This window comes from Bacillus rossius, chromosome 14, assembly GCF_032445375.1.
Source record: "Bacillus rossius redtenbacheri isolate Brsri chromosome 14, Brsri_v3, whole genome shotgun sequence".
In the NCBI taxonomy this organism is placed as follows: Eukaryota; Metazoa; Arthropoda; class Insecta; order Phasmatodea; family Bacillidae; genus Bacillus; species Bacillus rossius.
The window spans coordinates 42028040-42048395 of NC_086341.1; the positions used below are offsets into that span (position 1 = coordinate 42028040).

Genomic DNA, 20356 nt, shown 5'->3' on the forward strand with positions numbered 1-20356 from the left:
ACTAGTGGATCTGCGGCTACGAGCTAGGTTACGGAAGCAGGTGTCTACTAGTAGATCTGCAGCTACGAGCTAGGTCACGGAAGCAGGTGTCTACTAGTGGATCTGCAGCTACAAGCTAGGTCATGGAAGCAGGTGTCTACTAGTGGATCTGCGGCTACGAGCTAGGTTACGGAAGCAGGTGTCTACTAGTAGATCTGCAGCTACGAGCTAGGTCACGGAAGCAGGTGTCTACTAGTGGATCTGCGGCTACGAGCTAGGTCACGGAAGCAGGTGTCTACTAGTAGATCTGCAGCTACAAGCTAGGTCACGGAAGCAGGTGTCTACTAGTGGATCTGCAGCTACAAGCTAGGTCATGGAAGCAGGTGTCTACTAGTGGATCTGCGGCTACGAGCTAGGTTACGGAAGCAGGTGTCTACTAGTGGATCTGCAGCTACGAGCTAGGTCACGGAAGCAGGTGTCTACGAGCTAGGTCACGGAAGCAGGCGTCACTCACTGGTAGCAGTGCCGCTCGCCCTGGACCTTGCGCAGGATGTTGACGCGGTAGTAGTAGCGCAGCGCCCGGGACATCTTGTCGTAGTTCATGGACAGGTGGTTCTTCTGGATGCCCCACAGCTTGGCCAGGCCGGCGGGGTCCACGATCTTGAACACGCCCGTGTCGCGGTTCTTCCACGCGATGTAGCCCGTGTAGCGCTGCGTCTGGTCGTTGAGAAGCTGCTGCAGGAAGTCCCACAGCAGGCGGCCGTCTGCAACGCCACCACAGCCCGGTACAGATCATTGCTTCCTTTCCCGATTACAGTCCACTCAGCACTATCTTATAACATATATATCCTACAATCAACCCCAAATAAATTAGGTGGTGTAATTGCACTAATAATATCAATTTTAATTCTTATAACTATACCAATCTATAAAACAAATTTTCAAGGAAAACAGGTTCTTCCCTATCAATCGAATTACTTATTGAATAATAGTAACTGTATTAGTAACACTCTCTCTCTCTCTTTCTCTCTCTCTCTCTCTCTCTCTCTCTCTATATATATATATATATATATATATATATATATATATATATATATATATATATATATATATATATATAAAGTATTTTCAACATGGTGCATCAGCCCTCTCAACTACGCAGGGGTGCCCACCTTGTAAAATATAAGTGACAGTTACAAAAATTGAAAAATCGAGGAAGCCACTTTAAACCTCGTATTTATTGAAGCACAGTTGTATATCTCTCCCGAATGGCTTCACCCCTCTCAACTCAATCATATACCGGGGTTTACTCATATTTATACATGGATCATATTACATCTAAATTTGAATACGTTGCAGGCGATACTAGTAGTTTTGTTTGTATGACTTGATCATCCATTATCGGCTTTTTTGGGAAATTATTTTAACGCGAGGTTCCGGATTCTTTGGATCAAGTCAGTGACGTCCTACATAAAAGGCAATTAGTGAGTAGCTGACCGTTCACCATTACATATTAGACAGTGGTTGCTAGTCTTTTGGTGAAGTATATTAAGAAAAGTCAGAGTCTCTACTCCTGATATTTACAAGAATCTAGCGGGTAGTTCAGAACACATTGTTATCTTGAAGCTCTATTAGCTTAAGTCTTTCTGTGCAATTTAATCTAAAATATATGTGAAAATTACAAAAAATTAAAAATCAAGGAAGCCACTCATATTTATTAAAGCACAATAAATAATTAAGTGGAATGCTTGTAATTAAAAGTGAATATATAATACAAATATTTTGCCTGTGAACGCATACATTTTTTTTAAAAGGCTCCGAAAATCTCTTTGTTGTGTGCTCTATGATGATACACGATAAAATATTACTATTGCATGCAAATTGTTAAAACCAAGATGGCATTTTCTAGTTTTTTTTATCCTTTTCCTTTTGTGCCAATCCATCATTAATATATTTTGTAATAAAATAAAATAATATTTATAAAAGACACATTCACTGTCCGAAACATAAATATTATTATAGTTTTTAGTAAACATCCCGCTAGTTGGCCCACCTACTAACAACACTAACCTACTCTACGATGCGTGGAGTGTGCGTTCTAAGATTCCCCGCAGAAATAGATGATTTGCATAACCTGCTTCCGGACTGGTTCGGTCAAGTTCAGTTTAGTTAAAAAGTAAGCTGTCATCCATTAAGACCAGGTTGGACAAGTTATTTACGCTATACAAGTTTGCAGTTGCTTGATAGACGTCATCATTTATGTGAAGGCTTAAACAAACTTTGAGGCAAGCTGAATTTATTTTTAATTAGTTAAATATTTTATTGAGAGTACATTAATATCCCAAACCTTACTATGGAAGGTTTTGTGATTATGGGCTCACAAAACATCTCCTCCTAACAGTAATAATTACAAACGTGAACTAGAGCCCACAACCCTTTGACTAATAATAAGACCGGTAATATTACTCCAGAACATCAAAGCCTACAAATAGGGTGTGGAGAGTACTATATGTTATGTGAAGGAAAAATTATTTAAAAAATTAAATAATTTTAAGTTTGAAATTCCATTAACGTTGAGTTTTATATGGCGAAGCTGTGAAACGGAGAGGTGGTGGGTAGCATTAATTAGAGAAAACCCACCTACGCACTGAGTCATAACGTGAGGTGTCCTGGTTTGAACCCCGCTGGTAACTGAACTTGGATTGTCTTGGTGGGAGGTAAATGATTTGATCACTCAACCAACTACCCATTTCCATCAACCACCAGAGTGACGAGAGAATCCATGACACCAGGATAATCTGGCAGCAAACTTGCCCGAATCAATTGTGCCATTGCAATCGTGAGAAAATTTTGAATTAAAGACTGCCATTAGCAAGCGGTCCTTAGCCTCTTCCAAGCTTGTGAATAAAAGTAGCGTCACAGTCAGCTAAATTAAGGTTTGGCTCCACCTGCTATTTTGGTTTATTGCATTTTAATGTTTTTTTTTTTTTTATAATTTGAAGTCATTTCATGTATAACTATATAAGCATTGCATACGATGAGGGGTTACTAAATTTGCTGCCAGGTGTATAAGTTTGCTACTATTTGTTAACAGTCAAATAAATATTCAAAACTAAAACTTTTAATTTGGCTAATTGTGATTTCATCATTGAGTAATGAATTCCACTTAACTTACATACCCTAATTCAACAAGGGAGGAACAGAAACATAAAAGACACCAACTTTATTTCGACAGTTTTTTGGGAATAACAATAGTTTATCATTTAATACTCAAAATTGGCCTTAGTTAAGAGAAAAATCTAACATTAAATGTTTACTGAGGCTATAAAATAGTGTCCAAAGAAAGTAATTACATTATCAAAAAAATGTCAACACTAAAAAGCAAATGACCACAGGAAAACTATTTTTTTTGTACAGCAGGTCATTCATGATTTACTTAAAGAACACCAATAAGTTATGTACTATGCTCTAACAATGGCCTAAAAACTGTTGGAACCAAGATGTACAGTGGAGCATTGATCATCCGAACTAATAGGTAACTGGGGGTGTTCTGATAAACGATATTTTGGATAACCAATCATTTTCTCAAAAAAAAAAAACATACTGGATTATAGGAGCACAGTGAAATATGATACTCACAAGCTAAACCTGATCCACATTCTTCAACTGATCTATTATTCTAAGTTTATCAGAAATGCTGAGAATGACGTGTTTATGTTTGGATTCCACTGTGTACGGCATGACAAACTGCATTAAATGTCTCACTATCAAAGGCTCACACGCCACTGACAATGCGACGTTGGTCATGTAGGCCAATCTTGGCAGGGAGGGAAAAACCGCACCTACGCTACGCTACACTAACAATGCAGTGAATGGCGCGCAAATTTGAATTAATTTTGCCTTCTTGAACGCGTTCAGTTAACCGGTCATTTGGTTGACTGAGGTTGGGACAGTCGACGCTCCACTGTATTTGCAGTTCCGCTCCTCCCCACTAGAGCGTAACGTGACCAGCCAACCACCAGGCAGGCCTAACACGTACTGGTGTTGGTCTCGGGCGCGTCGCAGTAGTAGTCCCGCGCGACGGGCCGGAAGGCAGTGGCGTGGTGCTCCTTGCCGGGGGACAGCGGGGCGGGCGTGGGCGGCGGCGAGGCGCCCTGGACGCCGCCCCCGGGCGCCGCCTGCTGCAGCGACTCCTGGTAGCTGTCGTCGTCAGAGTCCGACTGGTGGCTGCCGTTGCTGTTGCTGCCGCTGCTGTGGTAGGACTGCGCGGCGCCCACCGCCTCCACGTGCTGGGGACTGCCTGCTGGCACACGAGGTCTGGTCACCGCCGCGGTCACTCCTCACCCGAGAACCCTCTGACAACCCTCAAACCTTGCTTCACCTCTCATCCAAACTACCCTCAACACCTGGCTCAATATCTTCATTCACTTGACTCCTAACAACTTCCTTCACTCCTCTTTCTAACAACCCTCATCACCTCGACACTGTACTTCACACTTTATTTGACAACCTTCATCCCTTGCTTCACTCCTACTTCAAACTACCTTCAACCTCAAACAACTAGCTCCATAACTTTGTTCGATTGACTCCAAACAAATTCCTTCACTTCTGATTCTAACAACCCTCAACACCTTACTTCACTTTTTATTTGACAACCCTCATCCCTTGCTTCGCTCCTCATCAAAACTACCCTCAACGTCCTACTTCATAAATCTTAACATCCTGTTCCATATCTTCTTTCACACAACCATCGACACCATGTTTTACCTTTCACTCATGAAACATGCAACGGACATATTCAACACCCTGCTTGGGTTATCAACAGGTGTGGCGCTCATGTGGCGAAGTTATTAGGCTCCATTCCCAATACCCCCGGCATGATTTGAATTTACAATTACCTACCTAGTCGACAACCAAGTGGTTAGTAGGACCCACTGTAATCTTCAAGATCCTACCACCTTAAGGTGGAGGGATAACAATGGCAGCCCATGCTTTTGCGGGGGCCAGGGGCCACTTTTGCAGGGGTCAAAATATTTTGGAAAGAATTTTAGCGGTAGTCCTGTGGGGTGTGGAATAGCCCCCAGAGAAACAGTGCATTCGGGGCCTTCCCTAGGAGACTATGAAAAATTACTCCCTTTAAGGCAACATTTTAAAGCCATCCTGGAACTGAAATTTTAACCATGCTTTTGTTAATTGATCTTAAGAAATGTTGATATTCTCTCCCAGTTAATTTACTCAGGTTAGATTTATAAATTTTAACAACAAAACTCTAATTTTATCGCTATTTCATGAGTCGATAAATTCTTAAGATAAATTTTGTGATATGAAATTATGAACAACACTCAATTAAAACTCTAAATATTTACCAGCATGTTAAATATTAAGTATTAACAACAATTTAAGTCTTCCTCTTTCCAAATATATATATATATATATATATATATGTGTGTGTGTGTGTGTGTGCGCGCGCGCGCTTGTTGCCCGGCTTGCCCGACCCTTGAGCAGCCCCAGAGGAATAATAATATACGTATGCCATCTTGATTTCAACAGGTTTTGACCACAAAAATTTTCTTTAATTTACAAAATTTTGCTTTTCCAAAGCATAACATATAGTTAAGTGGAATGCCTATTAAGTTAATAACAGTCTGCTGACTGGCTGTCCACAAAGGGCGCGGGAATGAGCGTGACAGAGTTGCCGTGGTGAAGGTAGTGCTTATTCGCTACCTCACCCGAATGTCTTGGAATACCGCTCTTAGAAAATCTCTGATGTATTATGACATGAAACTGTTGAAACCAAGATGGCACAGCATGACGGCGGGGCTCGCACCTGACTGGCTGTCGACGGACGGCGCGGGGCTGAGTGTGACGGAGTTGCCGTGGTGAAGGTAGTGCTTATTCGCTACCTCGCCCGAATGTCTTGGAATACCGCTCTTAGAAAATCTCTGACTTAAATCACGAAAATGTATTATGACATGAAACTGTTGAAACCAAGATGACACAGCGTGACGGGGGGCTCGCACCTGACTGGCTGTCGACGGACGGCGCGGGGCTGAGCGTGACAGAGTTGCCGTGGTGAAGGTAGTGTTTATTCGCTACCCTCACCCGAATGTCTTGGAATACCGCTCTTAGAAAATCTCTGATGTATTATGACATGAAACTGTTGAAACCAAGATGGCGGAGCGTGACGGCGGGGCTCGCACCTGACTGGCTGTCGACGGACGGCGCGGGGCTGAGCGTGACGGAGTTGCCGTGGTGGACGAGGTGCGCGAGGCCGGGGGCAGGCAGGTCCTGCAGCATGGTCCAGCCGTGCGCCGGCGGGTAGTGCCGCGACGTCGGCGTCACCGGGCTGGACGGCAGGCAGCGCTGCAGCGTCTGCGCGTCCCTCACCAGCAGCTGCAGCACGTTGTGCAGCACGTCTCCGGCCCCGGGGCAGCGCTCGCCCAGGTCGCCCTTGGTCAGCAGGCACAGCGCCTTGCCTGCAACACCGCGCGCGTTGACACTCCCTTGTCCTCCGCTCCTGGCGACCCTCCCGAAACACCTCTCCTTCTAGAGGTTAACCTACCACCAAACTGCCTCCTGAGTCCCCAGTAACCTTTCCGAAAAATACCAGTCTCCACCAGCAACCATCCCAAAACTCCTATCCTTATAGAGGTTAACCTACCACCAAACTGCCTCCTGAGTCCCCAGTAACCTTTCCGAAAAATACCAGTCTCCACCAGCAACCATCCCAAAACTCCTATCCTTATAGAGGTTAACCTACCACCAAACTTCCTCCTGAGTCCCCAGTAACCTTTCCGAAAAATACCAGTCTCCACCAGCAACCATCCCAAAACTCCTATCCTTATAGAGGTTAACCTACCACCAAACTGCCTCCTGAGTCCCCAGTAACCTTTCCGAATAAATGCTAGTCAACACCAGCAACCCTCACAAAACTCCTATCCTTATAGAGGTTAACCTACCACCAAAGTGTCTGCTGAGTCCCCAGTAACCTTTCCAAAAAATACCAGTCAACACCAGCAACCATCCCAAAACACCTCTCCTTCTAGAAGTTAACCTACCACCAAACTGCCTCCTGAGTCCCCAGTAACCTTTCCAAAAAAATACCAGTCTCCACCAGCAATCATCCCAAAACACCTCCCCTTCTAGAGGTTAACCTACCACCAAACTGCCTGCTGAGACTCTAGTAACCTCTCCAAAAAAAAATCAGTCAACACACAAGCTGTTTAAACTCAAAATGCTGCAAGCCACTACCAAACTATCTGTTTCTATATTAACAGTTTCAAATACATAACTTTGTTTTGGAATTAGGAACTGCTCCTAGAGGTCTTTGTCTAACACCATAAAATCGACTACAGATTATAAAAACACAGTAAAAATGGAGACATTATTTCTCTCTTTCGTCCATCCCACCCAACCCTCCTCCCTTCCTTACCCCGACAGGTTCTAGAAAAAAGTTAGAAACTAAGATATTGTTGGACAGTGAACACACACTTAGAAAAGTGTACACCACAGAAACAGGCATCTAAGAAATAAAAGTATTCATGGAGTGGGTACAGCGGCACATTCGTGAAGATCACTTGCGCCTACTGGGGATGGAACCCAGACTGATGTTTCGAGAGGTCGGCATACTAGCAACACTACACTACCGATATGTTCTTGGTTCTTACACGACATATTGGTTAGCTCCCGCAGTCACGTGAGAGTGACATTCGAAAGGACATCGCCGAAATTTAAATTCAGTGAATCGGTTTAATGTGGATATAAATTATATCAATGTGGATGTTGTGAGAGTCAAGACTGGGGTTCATCAGGTCAGACTGTCCTCGCCGAAGGACAGGCCTGTCGTTTTTTTAACCAGCCTGGTGAAAGCGTGAGGTGAGATGATATCGTTGTAAAGACGTTGGAATGGTGTGTACCGTGAAGACCCCAAAAGTTCAGAGAAACCTTCACCACAGTTTCCCCATCCGCCATTTGAGGAATGAGCTGACCACTTTACCACTAGTGTGTACTTACTTTTCAGAACCATCGAGAATAATGTTTTAGAGGCCCCTTCCCATTATATAATGTACCACTTTTCAAAACTGCCAATTAAAAAAATAATAATGTAAATACTGTAAACATTATCAATAATTGTACATGTGCTTTACTTGTGTTGGGTGTTCTGTGAATTCTAACAGCAATGTACTTGTAGTTTGTGTCCTACTGTCAGGATGAAGTCACAATCCCAACACAGTGACCAGCGGGTGGTTCCCAAGAGCTCACCGTTCATCTGGAACATGTCCATCTCGAAGCCGGGCAGGTCGAACTCTCGCTCGCACCACCTGAGGAAGGCGACCACGTCGTCCCGGGACCACACCCGCGGGTCCGTCGCTGCAACAGGCCACGGCCAGACTTAGCGCCCCCGCTGCCGTGCGGCCCGCGGCGGGCTTCAACGAGACAAGCCATGGAGAAGATGATGAGCAGGATGACGATGATTAGGATAATGATGAGGATGAGGAGGGTAAGGGTGATGAGCAGGGAGATGATGGTTAGGATGAAGATGAGGTGGATGATGAGGATGATAGGTAGTGAGCAGAATGAGAATGATTAGGATAATGAGGATGAAGAAGGTGATAAGGTTGATGATCAGGGTGAGGATGGTTAGGATGAGGATGAGGTGGATGATGAGGACGATAGGTAGTGAGCAGAATGAGGATGATTAGGATAATGAAGATGAAGGTGATAAGGTTGATGAGCAGGATGAGGATGGTTAGGATGAGGATGAGGTGAATGATGAGGACGATAGGTAGAGAGCAGAATGAGGATGATTAGGATAATGAGGATGAAGGTGATAAGGTTGATGAGCAGGGTGAGGATGGTTAGGATGAGGTGGATGATGAGGATGATAAGGGTAGTGAGCAGAATGAGTATTATTAGGATATTAATGAGAATGAGGAGGATAATAATGATTAGGAGGATAAGAATAAGCAGGATGAGGATTATGATGATGATGATGGCTTTATCGGCCCTGAGGATGGTTTGGATTCTCAGCCAGCACATAGGGAGATGGCCAAAGAGTGATGATCCAGTAATGGTTCAAAACTGCCTTCCGCGCTAAGAAGTTGAAGGGACAACACAACACCCAGTCTTGAACACGGGAAGGCTATTTTCCATAAGTGCAATAAAAAACAATGACCCAGTTAGGATTGGAACCTAGAACCTAACAATATCATGCAGTAGCTCTTGTCACTTTGGTAATTTTTCAGCGCCAATGAGCCAACTACTTCTCCTTTTATTTCCTTGTTACTGAAACGTTTGATAGTTTGGATACTGTTATTAACTTTGACTTTTGCTGTGACAAATTTAGACGATAAGAATTGACACCCATGCCTTAGCCGGGACTCGAACCCGTAAACTATCGCACCGAAGTCTGTGCGATAACAGGTCGGACTGGAAGTATAGCGAAGTTGGTTAGGATAGCTACATTAAAGATACTGTGAAATCATGTAAACGGTTTCCTAGCCCTGGATAGCTACACATTAAAAAGTTATTTGCTAAGCAACCATAAAATGATTTTACAGCATTTTTAATGTAGCTGTACTTACCTAATATAACCAATCATCCACAATGTTTTAAATTATTTATAATGTAGCTAACCTATCCTAACCATCCACAATGTTTTAAAGTATGTATTTTTAATGTAGCTAACCTATCCTAATCGACCGCAAAATTTAATGCCACACCGGTTTATACAATGAGATATAACAGAAAAAAAAAGCGAGCATGAACTTCGGGTGTGGCTCTCTCGTCTGTGAAAAGAAGGCTTCCCTTTACTCCCTAGGGAAGCTTACAACTCACGTAGTTTCGGTTCCCTACCACGTTCGTGCAACTTCGGAATTCTCTCAAAATTTGAAATTTAAAAAAAAATCGAAGGGTTAAGTTAGGTTAGGTTAGGTCAGGTCAGTCACAACATGCTTGTTTTCATTGGAAACTTCTGATTTAGCGGCTGAAGTGGCGTTAGTACCAAAACGCAAAACTTCGGAAATCTTCGGATATTCTTGCAGGGAACCGAAACTACGTGAGTTGTAGGCTTCCCTTACTCCCTATCCAAACCTTTCCATAGAAGTTCTCACTTCAAAAAAACTGTAACCTCTATGAAGGGTTTGTTTGCGCTGGTAGTTGCGGGCTCGCCCGACAGACAGCGCCGCGCGCAACTCACTGAGGCTGGCGGGCAGGTGCGTCTTGAAGTCGACGAGCGGCGAGGCGGGGGGCGCCTGCGCAGAGAAGCCCAGCGGGTAGCGCCACAGCAGGTCGGAGGCGCTGAAGGGCAGCGACAGCGGCAGGCGGTCCATGGCCGCGGCGGGGGGCAGCGACAGGGGTAGGAGTTTCATAACCAGCGGCGCCTCGCGTCTGCGCCGCGTCTGTCCGGCCACTGCAACACCGCGCACGCACCTCACGTACTGTCACACTGCCGTGACAAGCCCTCACTCACTGCCGTGCCGGACCTGACACGTGTTAAATATTCCAATCATCAATTTGAATTGACCCTCCCCTGACAATCATTCCGGATACGCCCTTGCCGTCAACAATACAAATACTGAACTGCTTTTACTGCAGTCATCTGTTGGCGACTGGCCCTCCCCTGACAATCTTTCCGGGTACGCCCTTGCCGTCTACAACAAATACTGAACTGCTTTTACTGCAGTCATCTGTTGGCGACTGGCCCTCCCCTGACAATCATTCCGGGCACGCCCTTGCCGTCAACAATACAAATACTGAACTGCTTTATCGGCAGTCATCTGTTGACGATCTCAAGTTTAAACTGGTCCTCCCCTGAAATCATTCTGTGTACGCCCTTGCCGTCAACAACAATTACGGAACTGCTTTATCGGCAGTCATCTGTTGGCGATCTCAAGTTTAAACTTAAACTGGCCCTCCCCTGATAATCATTCTGTGTACGCCCTTGCCGTCAACAATACAAATACTGAACTGCTTTTTCTACAGTCATCTGTTGGCCATCTCAAGTTTAAACTGGCCCTCCCCTGACAATCTTTCCGGGTACGCCCTTGCCGTCTACAACAAATACTGAACTGCTTTTACTGCAGTCATCTGTTGGCGACTGGCCCTCCCCTGACAATCATTCCGGGCACGCCCTTGCCGTCAACAATACAAATACTGAACTGCTTTTTACTGCAGTCATCTGTTGGCGATCTCAAGTTTAAACTGGTCCTCCCCTGACAATCATTCTGTGTACGCCCTTGCCGTCAACAACAATTACGGAACTGCTTTATCGGCAGTCATCTGTTGGCGATCTCAAGTTTAAACTTAAACTGGCCCTCCCCTGACAATCATCCTGTGTACGCTCTTGCCGTAAAAATTAAAAACACTGAAAATATTTTTCGACACTAAGAAATGCTTTTTCGACAGTTATCTGTAAGCGATTTGCAAATATTTTTGATGTGTAGTCAAATATTTCAATCACAAGTTTTAACTGGCCCTCCCCTGACAATCATTCTGTGTACGCTCATGCCGTAAAAATAAAAAATACTGGAAATTTTTTTTTCGGCGCTAAGAAATGCTTTTTCTGCAGTCATCTGATGGCGATCGAAAATTTGTTGATGTGTAACATCTTAGCTTAACGGTGTACGGCATTCGTTAGTAGTAATTTCGTGAATGTAACGGAAATGTGTAACCACGGTGCTGCCATCTGTGACGGATGGCGAACAACAGTCCACAAAACCAAACGGAAACTTTATAGTATTAACTTTTTAATGGATTTTTATCAAATGGCTGGTATTCTCATAAACTTTCTTGTCGCTAATCAAGTTATTATTTTTTTTTGTAGTTGCTTTTATCGGAGTTGTTTCATTTTATAGTTTAAAACATTTCGCTCCGCAAATATCGAATGATTCGATAAGTCGACGTGGCTGCTCCGGCAGCGATTTCTAGCGGCGGGTGCGGAAACTAGGTGTTGATTCGCGTCCAGAAATAAAGTTGAAAACACAAATTTGCGTATAGTTATCACGCTCGGAATTATTTTAAAGAAATTTACGTTTAATTTTAGTTCCGATTTTCGCATTGTAAGTGTATTTGCAGCTTCAGAACACAACAATTTGCTCGTACTGGCAAGTACTGAAAAACTCGCTCACATTTTGTTTTAATCATTTCCCTATTTTACAATTTTCTAAAATAAACTAAGAAAACCTAGCCTCAACCATCTCCATCAACTGACCTAGGTCAAACAATCTAGAAACAGACCTAGTATATGTCATTTTATAGTGAGAATGATTGTGCACTAAAACACGTTTTCAATAAAATTACTGTCTCGTACATATATCATTACGTAATATCACTGGATTTCCATAATTTACAGGATTTCAAGTGAACTCCCTGATTTCCCGTGATCAATTTCAAATTCTCTTTACTTTTTATTTTATTTTCCCTGACTTTACATAATGTAGACACCCTGCTGATATCAACATCTGTAGACAAGTGTAATAATAATTGTAACCCGTTTGAATGAATGAATGAATGTATGAATGAATGAATGGGCTTACAGCCTCGTCCACATCGTGGTCTTTGAAGGCGATGAGAGGCGATGATGTACGAATAGAGCACTGACGGAGCAATGGATGGAGGAAGTTGGAGCACCGCGAGAAAACCCACCCAGTCACGGCAACGTCCGTCACGTTTCCCCACACTCGCGACAAATCTCCGGCGGTGACTTTGGCTTCTCTTTCAGACGGTCGCCAATCACAAGATGGAAAGCACTGCTGGCGCTCATTATTTATTTATTTATTTATTTTTCGAAATACACCTGCCCATAACGATAAGCTTTGACGTCGATGTTTAATCCATACATCATACGTATACAGACAGGAAAAAATGTTTCGGATTCGTGTAGTGATGCGCTGACATTCAAATGCTGTACTGCTTCTGCTACTCGCTGGCAGTAAATCTGAAGAACCCCGGGCCAGTCAGTTAAAAACTCTCAACCAAGTTAAGTATCGAACAGCACTCTGCCCAGATGAAACGTCTCGCAAATCAGCAGCCAATCAACAGGCGACTTTTGACCGAATATCCTGACGATTGCGGAGTCTATCCTGGAGGTCATTGAACCTGCGAATTATTCCTGTCTCTAATCACAGGTAGGGAAAGGAAAAATTCACGGATTCATAAACCTCCAGACAAGTAAAACACGTTCATTGGCTGTGATTCAGTGCTTATTTGGTTGACGGGTCTCTCAATGGCCCAAAGTCGTCCAGGTACAATGTGAGCCAATGGCAGAATCATCCCAAAGATGTATTTACTTTGATTCATAAACCTCCAGGATACATACTTGGGCGAGTATTGCACGTTAATTGGTCGTGATTCAGTGCTTCTTTGGATGACGGGTCTATCGTTGGCCCAAAGTCCTCCAGGTAAAATGTGTGCCAATTGCAGAATCAGCCCAGAGATGTATTTACTTTGGTTCATAAACCTCCAGGATACATACTTGGGCTTGTATTGCACGTTCATTGGTCGTGATTCAGTGCTTCTTTGGTTGGCGGGTCTATCGTTGGCCTAAAGTCCTCCAGGTAAAATGTGTGCCAATTGCAGAATCAGCCCAGAGCTGTTTTTACTTTGGTTCATAAACCTCCAGGATACATACTTGGGCTTGTATTGCATGTTCATTGGCCGTGATTCAGTGCTTCTTTGGTTGGCGGGTCTATCGTTGGCCCAAATTCCTCCAGGTAAAATGTGAGCCAATTGCAGAATCAGCCCAAATACCTATTTACTTTGATCCATAAACCACCAGGATACATACTTGGGCGAGTATTACACGTTCATTGGCTGTGATTCAGTGCTTCTTTGGTTGACGGGTCTCTCGTTGGCCCAAAGTCCTCGAGGTAAAATGTGAGCCAATTGCAGAATCAGCCCAAAGATGTATTTACTTTGACTCGAGCACATCACGGGATGAGCTCGCGAATATCTCCGGTCTCTACCGATGACAGTTAGTTCAGGGAGGAGTGGTGCGCAGTCTGGCGTCGCTCGGGGGAACAAGAGGACGCGGTAACTGTAGCAGGCAGCTCGCGCGATGTGGGTTACTCGCTCTGCGCACTTCCGGAACTGGCACTTCCGCCATCACCCCACGTGACCCCTCCCTCCCCGCCTCCCCCCTCCCCATCTTCCGGCTCACAAACCGAGCACAGGCACAGCAGCAACAAACCCTGCCAAACACTTTGTGACGACAACTCGCTGCATGGTCTTTTTACGTCCAACAATCATTAGAGACCGGGAAAATTCGCGATTTCAATGACCTGTAGGATATACTCCACGATCCTCTACGCACGCGGGAAAATGAAATCTGCTCATTGGCCACTGACCCGTGACACCTGTTAACTGGGACGCTAGTGATTCGATACTTCTTTTCTTAAAGGTTTTTCATTGGCCGAGTGTCGTTCAAATAAACTGTTGCCCAATCACCAGAGACCGGAAAAATTGGCGTATTCATTTCGCGATATGCTAGAATCCAAACAATTGTACCTTTATATTGCTTCTGTAATTGGCTTACGGTTTATCTTAAGGACTTTGAGCCAATGGAAAACCTTCAACCAAAAAAAGTATCGAATCGCAAGCGTCCCAGTGGACAGGTGTCACGAGTCAGTAGCCAATGGGCAGGTGGCATTTACCTGAGTTTGTAGGGATTGTGGAGTCTATCCTAGAGGTAATAGAAAGCGCGAATTTTTCCGGTCTCTACCAATCACTAGAGACCTGCAAAATTCGCGGATTCATTCGGTGGTAGGCTAGAATTCAAACACATATACCTCTTAGATAATTATTTTGCTATTGGCTTACTATTCATCTGGACGAATCTCAAACAGTTATAAACCCTCAACCAAAGAAGGATGGAATCACAGACAAACCAGCTGAGACGAACTTACAAGTCGGCAGCCAATGAACTTACGTTATTTGCCCGAGTGTACAGGCGTATGTGCAGTCTATCCTGAAGGCCATCGAAACCGCGAATTTTGTAGGTCTCTATCTATCACTGATGCGGTAAACAGAGGTGCCCACCCCCCCCCCCCCCAAACACTAAACACTATGACTACCCCCCCCCCCCCTTTTCTAACCTAATGGTGCCCCCCCCCCCCCGAAATTTTTTATGCCATTTTCTCAATGATTTACTCAATTATTTTATAATATTATACTTTTTTAGTTTTATATTTTATCACATTTTGCATTAATTAAAACTGATTTTCTAATAATAATTTTGGTCATATCAGGTAATATTTCCATCCTGAACCGACAGATGCCAAACTGCTTTTGTTGAGGAAAGTGCGGGGTTGCCAATTTGATTTACAAGATCCCTTTCAATTATCAAAGCACCAGAAACGTATTGTCACATTAGAAGTAAATAATATATACATTTTTTCTCGTCTTTTAAAACCCCCCCCCCCCCCACCCCCCGAAATTTTAATGACGCAGTCTGCGTCGTTACCCCCCCCTCCCCTTGTGGGCACCCCTGCGGTAAAAAGGCAAACTTTTTTTTTTGATTCTAGCCTATCGCGAAAGGAACAGTGTTGATGCCGGAGACCGCTGAGGGCGCGGCGCCGAGTAACGGAACGCCTCGCACAACACACTCGCGGCGCGGAGTACAGTTACCGCAGTCGCCACCGCGCGCGCTGCTGGGGGTCGTTCCCCCGCGCCAAGGTCACCGCCGGACCCTGCACTCGTCCCACCACGTCCGGGCATTTGTAATACTTGCAGACCGGGAACATTCGCGGGTTCATTTCGTGATAATCTAGAATCCAAAAAACGTTTTGCCTTTTTACCGCATCAGTGATTGGGCCACAGTTTATCTGAATGACACTCGGCCAATGAAAAAAACCTTCAACAAAAGAAGTATCGAATCACTAGCGTCCCAGTTAACAGGCGACACGAGTCAGTGGCCAATGAGCAGATGTCATTTTTCCGCGTGCTTAGAGGATCATGGAGTATATCCTACAGGTCATTGAAATTGCGAAATTTTCCTGCCTCTAGTAATAGTTAGAGACCGGAAAAATTCGCTTGTTCAACGACCTCCAGGATAGACTCCAATATCCTCTACGCACTCGGGGCAAATGCCAACTGCTCATTGGCAGTTGACTTGTGAGTCGTCTCGACTGGGTGGCCTGTGATTCGACACTTCTACGAGTGAGGATAACTAATTGGCCCTCATTACTCCAGATTAATAGTGAACCAGCGGCAGAAGCAGCGCGAAGGTATATTTAAGTTGAAGTGTAGGCCATTGGCGTAGCTGTGTTGAGGGGGGGGGGGGACAAATAATGATTTTGATGTCATGTAAACCCATTCCCCTCTTACCAAGACGGGTGGTCCGGGGGTCCTCCACCGGAAAATTTTGATTTTAAAAGTGCAAAATAACGCTTTTTAATCAGTTTTTTTTATCTATCCATTGGATACATCGTTGTTAAAATTATTATTGTTTCCTTAAGATAAAATTTGAGAGTGAAAAAATTACAAATAAAGTTGGGCAGAATAATATTATAAAATAAAAATATCACGGTCTAGAAAGTTGGGGGGGACAGTCCCCTCCACCCAAAAAGTTCAGGGGGACATGTCCCCCCTGTCCCCCCCCCCCCCCCCGGTTCCTACGCCCCTGAGTGTAGAATCTCACGAAATGAATCCGCGAATTTTTCAGGTCTCTAGTAATAGTACCAACTGCAGGCGTTGTGCACTGCTGGTTCAAGGTGAGCAACTGGGTGCACTGCTGGTTCAATGTGAGCGACTGGGTGACCGAGGGGTCCCAAGGATGTGACAGGTGTGTGGAACCCCGGTGGAGGCAAGCACTGTCGGTGACCTGGTGTATACAGCCTTTGAATATATATACTGTATAGAAGTCGCCAGCCCAGGTTAAAATTTCTAATACGGTTTCGAGGTAGTCGGTTAATTCACCGCCGCAATCGCCACCATCTCTAGGGCATCGACTTGTGGTGGTCCCTAGCGGACAAGTGTCGAACTCTTCAAACACCCCTTCCCCCTCCCGTTGAACGACCTTGAGCTGCAGTGAATGATAGATGGGGGGGGGGTGCGGGGAATGACAGCGGGCGACAGTGCTGCGCTCTAACGTGTAAATAACAACTAAGACGATACAGGTCGTTACGGCAGCACACTGCAGCGGTGAAGTTCCCAAGCTGCTCATTATACGCTCCTGAAAAACGTAGAGTATATTCTATCCACTCGCGACTTCTATACAGTATGTATATTCAAAGATACAGCTGGTTCGGTGGCCCCGAAGTAGGGATGTGTCTCCTCAACCTCTCGACATAGCTGTTCAGTTGTCAGAACCCACGCCGCGATTGGAAACGGCGTATCTGTTTCCCGGTTTCTCGGAACCCATGCCCTATTATTAGTAGGGACCGGAAAAATTCGCGGGTTCAATGACCTGTAGGATGAACTCCATAGTTCTACGTACACTCGGTCAAATGCCACCCACTCATTGACTGCTGTCTTGTGAGACGTCCAACGTAGCAGCCTGTGATTCGATACAGCTTTGGTCGGGTGTTTCTCATTGGCCCAGAGTCATCTAGGTGAGTTGTGAGCCAATAACAGAGACTGCACTGAGGTATAACTATTTGTATTTTAGCCTATCGCGAAATGAACTCGGACAACTTCTTTTTTCTTTTTTTTTTTTTTTTACAAAATACGCGGGAATGGTGGTGAGGGATTTCAACGTTAACATGGCACAGAAAATTTATCCCTTGATCCTGATGGCGTGATCTTGTATACATTGTTCCTGTGGTACATGTTGCTTGATGTTTAGATTTGGTACTACATTGAAAGAACCTGGGCACAACTAACTTGTAATATTACAATTATATATGATACAACCATGAATAATAATGAGTAATCATCTTAAAGTTGATTACAAGATATACACTTTCTTTCTATGCAACTTAAGATCATAATTAATTTTTATTTCACAAGTATTTGTTATGTGCAGGATCTTTCGACGTAGTAAATTAAAACAGCAAACATCATGTACAACAGGATCAATATTTACAGGATCATGCCCTCAGGATCAAGGGAAAATCTTGGATACGTGATACGGATCAATTACCGAAAGCTATTGCTAACAATCACCTGCATGCAACGGAAATCATTTTCCAGTGCCTAGCTCAAAAAAAAATATATATATATTTTATAACCCATGTAATGTAAACACAATATTGTGTCAAAGCACTAATATAAAACTTATGACAAAAATTGAACAAATTAAACACTTAACCTCGCTATTATTAAGTGTTTTTTTACATCCATAAACATGGCCGAGCTGTTATGAGTAGGGACTGGAAAAATTCGCGGATTCACTGACCTCCAGCATAGACTCCACGATCCTGTGCATACGCGGGCAAACGCCAGCTGTTCATTGGCTACTGACTTGTGAGGAGTCTCAATTGGGAGACCCGTGATTCGATACCGCTTTGACTGAGGGTCTGTAATTGACCCCACAGTCCTCCAGGTTGACAGTGAACCAATAGCAGAAGTTGCAGAAAGGTACAATTATTTGCATTTTAGCATATCGCGAAATGAATCCGCGAATTTTTCCGGTCTCTAGTTATGACGTTATGAGTCCACAAAAAAACCAAAGTAGGCGTTCGGGTAGCGACTCAACTCTGTGTTGTGCGAACAGGATTGGAGGACGCTGGCTAGTCACGTGGACTTCATCTGTGCTCCCCCAACGGGGAAGCCCTGCAGCCAGACACTCGGAACACACGCTCGTGTGGTTCGATGTGTTTCATCATCAACCACACTTCGAGCGCGCGCGTCAAACAGCCAACAGTACAAAGGTTGTTTACACGAGTTCACCGACATCCGGGAAGAGATACAGCGATACAGAGGTTGTTTGGACAGGTCTTCTTCTGTTACCTGCGCCATTGTTTGGGTCTGCTTGGAGCTACGCGAAATTTTAGTCTGTTTTAAGTCGCCCGGCTTGCTCCCACAAACATAGAAGTGGTTCTATGACATCATTGTTTACCTACTTTCAGCATTTTTTTGTAGCAACATAAAATTCAAGTCATTTGAAGGTTGCAAACGACGTGCACAAGAGATTTCTAAAAAGAATAACGAAGCGAAAAGACAAACGTATTTGGATTCTAGCCCGTCGCGGAACGAATGTGCGAATTTTTCAGGTCTCTAATAATTAGAGACCGGAAAAATTCGCGGATTCCTTTCGCGGTAGGCTAGAATCCAAAAAGTTTGCCTTTTTACCAAATCAGTGATTGGGCAACAGTTTATCTGAATGACACACGACCAATGAAAAACCTTCAACAAAAGAAGTATCGAATCACTAGCGTCCCAGTTAACAGGTATCACGAGTCAGTAGCCAATGGGCAGATGTCATTTTCCCGCATGCATAGAGGATCATGGAGTCTATCATACAGGTCATTTAAATCGCGATTTTTTCTGGTCTCTACTAATAATGATTAATAATGTTTTTCTTAAGAGAAAATAGAGCTAATTATAGTTGCCATGCATTAAACAGATAGCTACATTATTCACACTGGTAAACCAAGCTTGCCGTGACAACGCCAGGTTTAAACAGAGCAAGTGTTGGAGCGGTCCGGAGTATGTAGCGTGTCTGGGGAGCTACTGCGCATGCGCGCTCTCCCGGCCGCCGGAAGGAACAGCGAGTTGCGACACCCGCCGCTTCCGCCGGGCCGCGCGCATATTTATAGCGAGCGAACTGGGCCGCCTCTAGCCGCCTCTAGCCGCCTCTAGCCGCCTCTAGCCGCCTCTAGCGCCCGTCGACAGCTCACAGCTCAACACCCGTGCACTGCTGAGCCCAGCGCGCCATTGAAGAGACAACAGTGACAGTAACAGTAGGAGTAACACTAACAGTGAGAGTGAGAGTAACAGTGAGAGTAAGAGTAACAGTGAGAGTAAGAATAACAGTGAGAGTAACACTAGCAGTAAGAGTAGCAGTAAGTGTAATGGTAACAGTAAGTGTAACGGTAACAGAGTAAGAGTAAGAGTAACAGTGAGAGTAAAAGTAACAATGAGATTAACACTAACAGTCAGAGTAACAGTAAGTGTAACGGTAACAGTAAGTGTAAGCGTAACAGTGAGAGTAATAGTAACAGTAACAGTAAGAGTAAGATAATTACTGACACTGCCAACAGATGTCGGACCCATCGCGGACTTTCACTGGCTGGAATGAACAGTGTGATATCAACTGTGAACCGACTCTGCACGTGTGTGCACAGTCGTGCGCCTGGCTTGCTGTGCGCCTCACTTGTGGTTTCTAATTGTGAACCTCGCCCTACGCTAGCTACACCGTCTCCAGAAGCCCAATTAAGGCCCCTGCCTACCCGGGCGCTCACAGTGCACTTTGTGCAGAGCTTCGGAGGAAACCACG

At 44.5% G+C, this 20356-nt stretch overlaps 1 protein-coding gene across 1 annotated transcript in view; it reads right to left on the bottom strand.

Moving 5' to 3' along the window:
* Positions 1-20356, bottom strand: part of LOC134538823 (ets DNA-binding protein pokkuri) — a 115806-nt gene that overhangs the window by 5028 nt on the left and 90422 nt on the right. Inside the window, exons 2-6 of the mRNA XM_063380337.1 lie at positions 10178-10390; positions 8242-8349; positions 6180-6455; positions 4019-4279; positions 494-743 (exon numbers count right to left, since the gene is read on the bottom strand). Of these exons, the coding sequence (XP_063236407.1) occupies positions 494-743; positions 4019-4279; positions 6180-6455; positions 8242-8349; positions 10178-10349 (1067 nt within the window). The 5' untranslated portion in view covers positions 10350-10390. The remainder of the gene's footprint in view (positions 1-493; positions 744-4018; positions 4280-6179; positions 6456-8241; positions 8350-10177; positions 10391-20356) is intronic.